The sequence below is a fragment of the Mirounga leonina genome, unplaced genomic scaffold (assembly GCF_011800145.1).
Source record: "Mirounga leonina isolate KUSES-001 unplaced genomic scaffold, KU_Mleo_1.0 Mir_101827, whole genome shotgun sequence".
Taxonomy (NCBI): domain Eukaryota; kingdom Metazoa; phylum Chordata; class Mammalia; order Carnivora; family Phocidae; genus Mirounga; species Mirounga leonina.
In genome coordinates, this window is record NW_023270218.1 from 11,490 (window position 1) to 20,712 (window position 9,223).

The 9,223-nt window shown below is 44.6% G+C and overlaps 1 protein-coding gene across 1 annotated transcript; it reads left to right on the forward strand.

Annotated features, from left to right (window-relative positions):
* Positions 1 to 7,090: 7,090 nt before the first annotated feature.
* On the forward strand, positions 7,091 to 8,534 carry LOC118015321 (histo-blood group ABO system transferase 2-like). Its single transcript, XM_035012185.1, has 2 exons — positions 7,091 to 7,097; positions 7,366 to 8,534. Exons 1-2 carry the CDS (start codon positions 7,091 to 7,093, stop codon positions 8,184 to 8,186), a joined length of 828 nt encoding a protein of 275 aa, XP_034868076.1. The 3' UTR covers positions 8,187 to 8,534.
* The last annotated feature ends 689 nt before the right edge of the window (positions 8,535 to 9,223 follow it).

The following is a 9,223-nucleotide window of genomic DNA, read 5'->3' on the forward strand; positions in this document are numbered from 1 at the left end:
GATGAGTTCATGGAACATGCAACTCTTGATCTTGGGGTTGTGAGTTCAAACCCCATATTGGGCATAGAGCTTACTTAAAAAATTACTTAAAAAAAGACAGTGCTGAAAGAAAAAAAAAACTTCCAACCCAGAATACTCTACCTGGCAAAGTTATCATTCAGAATTAAAGGAGAGATACAGAGTTTCCCAGACAAGCAAAAACTAAAGGAGTTCATCACCACTAGACTGACCTTACCAGAACTGTTAAAGGGAGTTCTTGAAGCTCAAAAGAAAGTGTGTTAAGTATGAACAAGAAAACATGAAAGTGTAAATCTCACTGGAAACATAGAGTAAAGATAGTGGATTAATCACTTATAAAGCTAGTGTGAAGGTTAAAAAACAAAAGTGGTAAAAAAGAGCTGTAATTACAACAATTAGTTAAGGGACACAGAAAATAAAAAGATGTTAAATGTGACATCAAAAACATAAAATCTGTATGTGGGAGAGTAAAAATGTAGAGCTTTATTTTTTAAAAAAGATATATGTAATGGGGTGCCTAGATGGCTCAGTCAGTTAAGCATCTGTCCTCGGCTCAAGTCATGATCCCTGGGGTCCTGGGATTGAGCCCTGCATTGGGCTCCCTGCTCAGCGGGAGGCCTGCTTCTTCCTCTGCCACTCCCCCTGCTTGTGCTCTTTCGTGCTCTCTCTGTCAAATAAATAAAATCTAAGGAAAAAAAAAGATTTATGTATTTATTTGAGAGACAGAGACAGAGAGAGAGAGAGAGAGAGAGAGAGAGAGTGGAAGGAGGGGCAGAGGGAGAGAATCTTTCAAGCAGATTCCCTGCTGAGCACAGAGCCTGACTTGGGGCTTTATCTCACGACCCATGAGGTCATGACCTGAGCCAAAACCAAGAGTCAGAGTCTTAACTGATTGAGCCACACAGGTGCCCCTAAAAATGTAGAGCTTTAGAATGCATTCAAACTTAAGTTGTTATCAAGTTAAAATAGACTGTTAAAATATAAGCTATTATATGTAAGCCTCATGGTAATGACAACCCAGAAACCTATAGTAGGTACACAAAAGATAAAGAGAAATGTATCTAAGCATAGCACTAATGAAAATCATCAAACGACAAAGGAAGAGAGCAAGAGAACAAAGGAACAGAGAGGAACTATAAAAACAGCCACAAAACAATTAATAATAACACGTAAATAAGTCCACACCTATCAAATAATTACTTTATGTATAAATAGACTAGATTCTCCCATCAAAACACATAGCATGACTAAATGTATAAAAAAACAAGACCCATCTATATGCTGCTTACAGGACTCACACACACTCACTCTGAAAGTGAAGGGATGGCCAGAGGTATCCCTGCAAATGGAACCCAAATGGAAGCTGGCATAGCTATACTTATACACACAAAACAGACTTTCTTTTTTTAAAGATTTTATTTATTTGAGAGAGAGAGAAAGAAAATGAGGGGAGGAGCAGAGGGAGAGGGACAAGCAGACTCTGTGATGAACATAGATGCAAAAATCCCAAATAAAATGTTAGCCGACTGAATTTAGTAATACATTAAAAGGATCATACACCATGATAAAGGAGGATTTATTCCAGGGATGCAAAGATGGCTGAATATTCACAAATCAATCAATCTGATATATCATATTAACAAAATGAAGGATAAAAATTATATGATCATCCCAATAGACGCAGAAAAAGCATCTGACAAATTTCAACGTGCATTTAAGACAAAAAAAAAAAAAAAACCTCTCAACAAAATGGGTATAGAGGGAATGTACATCAACATAATAAAGGCCATACATGACAAGCCCACAGCTAACATTGTACTCAACAATGAAAAGCTGAAAGCTTTTCCTCTAAGATCATGAACAAGACAAGGATGCCCACTCTCACCACTTTTGTTCAGCACAGTATTGGAAGTCCTATCCAGAACAACCAGGCAATAAAAACAAATAAAAGGCATCCAAGTTGGAAAGGAAGAAGTAAAACTGTCACTATCTGCAGATGACATATTATATATAGAAAACCCACTAAAAAACTGTTATAACTGATAATGAATTCAGTTAAGTTGCAGGATACAAAATCAATATGAAAAATCTGTTGCATTTCTATACACTAAGAATGAAGCATCAGAAAGAGAAACTATGAAAACAATCCCGTTTACAATTCTATCAAAAAGAATAAAATACCTAGGAGTAAATTTAACCAAGGAGGTGAAAATATGTACTCTGAAAACTATAAAAACAGTGGTGAAAGATACTGAGGATGACACAAACAAATGGGAAGATAGTTCATGCTCATGGAACCTGTTTTGGATTTGAAGGTGAAAACTGTGACAGTAAGGAAATAAATTGAAGAAGATGAAAATAAATGGAGAAATATTTTGTGCTCATGGGCTGGAAGAGTTAATATTGTTTTTTAAAAAGATTTTATTTCTTTATTTGAGAGAGAGAGAGAGAGAGAGAGAGAGAGAGAGAAGCACAAGTGGGGGGAGGGGTAGAGGGAGAGGGAGAAGCAGATTCCTCACTGAGCAGGGAGCCGGATACGGGGCTCCATCCCAGGACCCTGAGATCATGACCCGAGCTGAAGGCAGACACTTAACTGACTGAGCCACCCAGGTGTCCCCACACAAATATTTAATATTGTTAAAATGTCCATACTACCCAAGGCAAGTTACAGATTCATGCAATTCCTATCAAAATTCCAGTGACATTCTTCCACAGAAATAGAGCAAACAACCCTAAAATTTGCATGGAACCACAGAAGACCCTAGATAGCCAAAGCAATCTTGAGATAGAAAAACCTGGAGGCATCATGCTCCCTGATCTCAAACTATATTGCAGAACTATAGTAACCAAAACAGTATGATATTGGAATGAAAATAGACTCATAGATCAATGGAAGAGAATAGAGAGCCCAGAAATAAATCAATGCATATATATATGCCCAATCAGTTTACTACAAAGGAGGCAAGAATATACAATGGGGAAAGGACAGTCTCTGCAATAAATGGTGTTGGGAAAACTGGACAGCTACATGCAAAGAATGAAACTGGACCACTTTCTTCTACCATACACAAAAATTAACTAAATATGGATTAAAGACTTGAATGTAAGACCTGATATCATAAAGAAAGAAGAAACTATAGACAGAAAACTCCTTCACAGTGGTCTTGGTGATGATATTTATTTATTTATTTATTTATTTATTTATTTATTTATTTAATATTTATTTATTTATTTATTTGAGAGAGAGAATGAGAGAGAGAGAGCATGAGAGGGGGGAGGGTCAGAGGGAGAAGCAGACTCCCTGCCAAGCAGGGAGCCTGATGCAGGACTCGATCCTGGGACTCCAGGATCATGACCTGAGACGGCCGTCGCTTAACCAACTGAGCCTCCCAGGCGCCCTTGGTGATGATTTTTAAATTTGACAACAAAAGCAAAGGGACCAAAAGTAAAAATAAATAAGCTGGACAACATCAAACTAAAGAGCTTCTGCACAGCACAGGAAACCAACAGCATAATGATAGGGCAACCTATGGAGTCGGACAGAATATTTACAAATCATATATCTGATAAGGGGTTAATATCCAAAATATATGAAGAACTCATGCAAATCATAGCAAACACAAACAAACAATAGATGAAAAAATGGGCAGAGGATCTGAATAGATTTTTCCAAAGAAGACATATAGATAGATGGCCAAGAGACACATGAAAAGATGCTCAACATCACTCATCATCAGGGCAATTCAAATCAAAAGCAAAATGAAATATGACCTCACACCTGACAAGTGTTGGCTAGAATGTAGAGGAAGGAGAACTTGCACACTGTTGTGAGAATGTGAAATGGTGCAACCACTGTGGAAAAAAGTATGGAGGTTCCTCATTAGAAAGATTAGCCCTTTATTTTTGATATAAGTTGTATTTTTTTTCCCCTTTGATCGTGAGACTGCCAGTTCCTTCCTGAAACCTCTTCTGCCCTTGGCCTTCAGTTTACTCTCTGGCTGCTCTCCTCAGAGGCCTTTGTCCCCTGCCTGTCAGTCATGTTTGTGTCTTGCAGTTGGTGCCCTCCTGTCTTCTTATACCCTCTCTCTGGATGGCCTTGGTCATAACTGAGGCCTCAGTGGGCATCTCTGTGCTGTCTCTGTGCACCTCCAGCTGGGACTCTCCTTGGAGATCCCAGCCGCCTGCCCCATCATTAATAGATCCTGCACTCAGATATCATCTCAGGCTGTGTGGTTCCCAGACTGGACTCAGTAACACACTTTCTCTTGTGACCCTTCTCCTGGGAGTGGCAGAAATCTCTCTCAACCACATCTCTGAGCTTCCCTACCTCATACCTAGTGGTTGCTTCTCAGATTCTCGGTGGGGAAATCCATCCTTTTTGTACAAACTGGTGCTCCGAGAAGTTCATGTTGTTCTGGTCTACGAAGATCTTGCATGGGGGGTTGAGCGCTCCACTGGACAGCACTACCCTTCAGTCTCATTGACTTGCTTGGGGTCCACATGTCTTGACTAAATGTTATCCACCACTGCTCCGAAAAGGGCCATGTTGGTTCACACAGATGGCAACATCCTCCTGGTACATTTGTCCTCCTTATGCCATGTGTCATGGTGCACTTCAGCCCTCCAGGATGGGCCGCAGCAAGCAAAGGCCCCTTTTGCACTTGGGAGATTGTGGTGTCCCCCCAGAAGGCTCCAGTCCTGGAAATGCAGGACAATATGAGCCAGCTGGGCTGTGTTCTTTCTACATAAGTATGGATGTGCTAAGGCTGGGCTTCAGCAGTCAGTGACTGCATCATGGCACAGTGGGGTTTGGAAGTCCCAAAGAGCTCTCACCATGAAGGAGTTAAACACCTCTCTTGGTGTTTCAGAAAAAACACTGTCCAATTGTCTGTTTCTATAGCAGAATTCCCAGTGCTGTGAGAGTCCTTAAAGGGCATCTAAAACGTAACATGTCCTAGATGGCACTCAAAGTCTTCACACTGGGAGATACTCTGTCAGTGTGCCTTGTCTCTGCCAGCAGGATCAGCACCTCCTGAGCTAATTAAGAGTGAAATGCAGATCTTATTCCCCATTTCCGCTTGCCTCACTCTCCACACCCATGTCATCTGTGATCCACCCAAGAGCGCTTTCAGGTGCATTGCCAAGAATGGCCCAGCTCCCACCTGATCTTGCCCCAGCACCAGTGACAAGCAGCTGCTCCCTCTGCAGCCAGAATGCACCTGTTGATCCTGCCTTCTGACCTTGTTGTTTGGTCCTTGGCATCAAAACACATGTCCTCAGGTAGGAGCTCCCCTTGTGGTGAGCACAGTATTACAGAGAGTTGTCGAATCTCTACGTGGGACACCTGAAACCAGTGTGACCTTGTGTGTCAAGTATGCGGCAATAAAACAAACAACCCCCCTCCCCCAAACTCACGTCCTGAAGCAGAAGCAACCTCGGGGGTCTGCAGGGCCAGACTTGTGGTGTGGAATGAGGGAGGCTGTGGGTGGCACAGCTAGACTGGAGAGCAGATGTGGCCCCATGGGACAGTGGACTGCGGCTGCATGGCACCCGGACCCAGTGTTGTTGGATCTTCCGATTCTGTCAGGAAAAGCTTGAACTGTGGATGTAAAAACTGTAAAATCTCTTTCCCTTTCACAATTCTTTGAACATGCCATCCTCCCGCCTGGTTTTTATTTTATTTTCCCCTCCATTTCCTACCCTTTCTAATGTCCCCCCAGGCCTCTTGAACGCCTGAGTTAATGCCTTTTCGGTTATGCATGTACCCTTCTATGTCATGCAGTGAGGTTTGTGTATACGTGCTTTTCATTTATGTACATATTATCCAGCTATAGATCTGGTGCTTGCACCCCTTGCTTAGGAAAGCTTTAGTATTGATCCCTGTTCATTATATCATCACCCCCATGATGGGCCAGAAGGTGCTTCTAACTCCCACACACAAAGCTGCAATGAGCTCCCTCCCAGCTACCCTCCTACAGCCCTCAAACTGACCTGGGGCAGGAGTGTCATGCCATGGGATTTGTGTGCTTACTCATACCAAGTGCGGACAGATTGCTGTCCAGAAGAATGTGTCATCGATCTCCACACCCCAGTAGTGCCTTCCACCTGGCCGCACTCATGCCAACCTTTGTATATATACAAAGGGTACAGTGATATGAATTTCCACATTGCATTGTGTACTATTGCCATCTTCTCAATAGTATGTCTTTTCATCACCATGGGGTCCTCAGATTTATTTAGGTTTCCCTTTCTTTCAGCAATGTTTTGTAATTTTCAGTGTACAAGCCTTGCACCTTGATTACATCTATTCCTGAGTATTTTGTCAATGTTAATGTTCCCTAAATTGGAATTGTTTTCTTAAATTATTTTTTGGATGATTCATGGCTAATGTATACAAATAAGAGAGATTTTTGTGTGTTGATATTAACTGGCTGTAATCATTTTTTGTTGATTGTTTAGGAAGCTCTCTATATAAGATGATGTCATCTCTGGTCTCTGAATAGACGTAGTTCTACTGTTTTCTTTCACATGTGGATTTCTTGCCTTATCATTCTGGGTAGAACTTCCAGTACGATACTGAGCAATGAGTGAAAGCCAGCATGATGGACTTGTTTGTGATTTCAGAGTAGAGCTGTCAGTCCTCTAAATTGAGCATGATGTTTGATTAGAGTTAGGGTTGGGTTAGGGGTTAGGGTTAGGGTAGGTGACCCTGTGACCCATGCAGCCCCACAGTCAGCATGTTGGAGCCAGGAACACTCCCCCTGTGCTGAGCTCCCGGGCAAACCCTGCGGGTCCCCTCCCCTGGCTGACCCCCTGAAGGTTCTGTCCCCACCTGCCATGAGTTGGAAGTCCCCACAACCTCCTCTTCAGGTTTGGATAATCTGCTCCAGTGGCTCATGGAACTCAGAGAAACATGTGTGATTCTTGGGCACAGCCATGAATCTCAGCTTCTTCATGATGGGGGCAGCCCAGCAGCTGAGTGACCATGCAGGGCTGCCTCGGCTTTTATTTCATTTTTTTATCAGAAAAGCAAGGGCAGTTGCCTCAAAGCGTGGGAAAGGAGGACAAAGGGATGGCAAGTATCCTGAAGCTGTAAAGCAGTCCTGCACCCTCCCCTAGGGGCAGGCACTCAGGGAGGCAGTCATGGGATAAGGGAAAAGCAGGATGTTTGTGCTAGCAAGCACCAGGTGCAGAAAGGGGACCTGAGGGTTACATTCTTTCCTAGCTCCTAACCTGTGCCCTGCCCCTGGGGATCATGGGATCCTGCTCCTACTGGACCCTTGCGTTCAAAAGTCTGAGAACAGGAACGCTGTTGACCTTTCAGCTGCTTCCACAATCACTCCTGAGGGCTTACAATATATTTTCTAAGAATAATTCCACACTTCCTCCGTGAGGTGGACTACCTGGTATGCACAGAGGTGGACATGAAGTTCTGCGACCACGTGAGTATGGAGATCCTGTCCCCCGTCTTCGGCACCCTGCACCCCGGTTTCTACCAGGCAGCCCGCAAGGACTTCAGCTACGAGCATTGGCCACAGTCCCAGGCACACATCCCCAGGGACAAGGGCGACTTTTACTACATGAGGACCTTTTTTGGGGGGTCAGTGGTAGAGGTTCACCAACTGACCTTGGCCTGTCACCAGGCAATGGGGGTCAACCTGGCCACTGGGATTGAGGCTGTGTGGCACAATGAGAGCCACCTGAACAGGTACTTGCTGGACCATAAGCCCATTAAGGTGCTGTCCCCAGAGGACCCGTGGGACCCTCAGCCGCTGGGCTGTCCCCGAGAGGACCTGTGGGACCCACAGCTGCTGGGCTGCCCCTGGAGGACCTGTGAGATCCACAGCTGCTGGGCTGCGCCCCATCATGAAGAAGCTGAGATTCATGGCTGTGCCCAAGAATCACCAGGACATCAGCCGTGGTTATTACTTGAGGAGTCATTTTGGTGCCCACCGGGCCTTTCACTTGAGTTAACAGATGAGCCCGAAGGAAGGACGTCATCAGTTAGGAAGTACAGACGAAGGTCAGAGTGGAGGTGGGCAAAGGCCTCTTTAACTCAGAGAGCGGGGGAGCCCCGAGCTTCTTCTACACACCTTGCCCTGCTCATCGATTCCAGCTGCCTGGCTCTGAGTTCTGTCCTTTTAATGAACTGGTCATCTAGTAAGTAACATGTTTCTCTGAGTTCCATGAGCCACTGGAGCAGATTATTCAAACCTGAAGAGGAGGTTGTGGGGACTTCCAGTCTGTAGCCCATAGCTCGGAAACAGGGGTGACCTCTCTGCCCAGCCACTGGCTGACCACTGAGTTAACAGCACAGGGATTCAGTGGCCACACACAGCAAAGAATACAGACTTGACAAAGTGAGTTCAGAAAAGTCACTAAGCCAACAGTAGCAACTACAACGAGCAGCAATCATGAAGCCTGGAGTGGGGAAGGTCTGATGTTCAGGATGCTTCCATTATAATATTCATAATCACACCCTGGACTTGTCACTGGGGCCAATCCCCCGGCTGGGGGTCCGGTAGCTCCTACATGTTCCACGTGCCTCTCTCTGGCTCCCCCACCCGTCCTATGCTGCTTCCCAGCATAGGTCAGTTTTAACCAAAGCCAGGAAGATGGGATGGGTTTTCCTGACTCCCCACCCCCTGCCCCACAGAGCTGCAAGAGAGGAAAAAGTTTTCCTCAACCCTGTTAAGGTCCCCGGCTGAGTCTGGAAATTGACAAAGACAGATGAACAGGAGAAAAGCAAGCAAAATGTATTGATTGCTTTGGTGGGAGCCTCACAAGACCATGAAGACCAGCAGAGGTGACTGGAGCAGACAGCTCTTCTACCTTTTAGACAAAGAAGCAGTAAGTGTGTGAAGAATCGACAGACGCAGGGGTTTGGACTAGGGCTCGTAAACAGTAAAGAAGTAACTAGGAAGATAAGGGTTAGTTTAACCAGGTGTGGGTGTATAGACCCCGTGGTCCTAAATTCCTTGACTCTGGTGATAAGCACGTCATCCCTCTGGTCTGGGGTGAGAAAGTTCCACATGGGAGTCTTCTGACCTGCTTAAGGGAATAAGGGCTGATGGCTGGGGGTCAGAGAGACCTTCTTGCTTTTCTCTATGCAAAAGTTCTTTTAGCTTCTGTATTTATTTTGCCAAGGTACCGTATTCGGGGTAGTGTGTCCTGACCCTCACTGGCCTGGTGCTATACTCTGTCT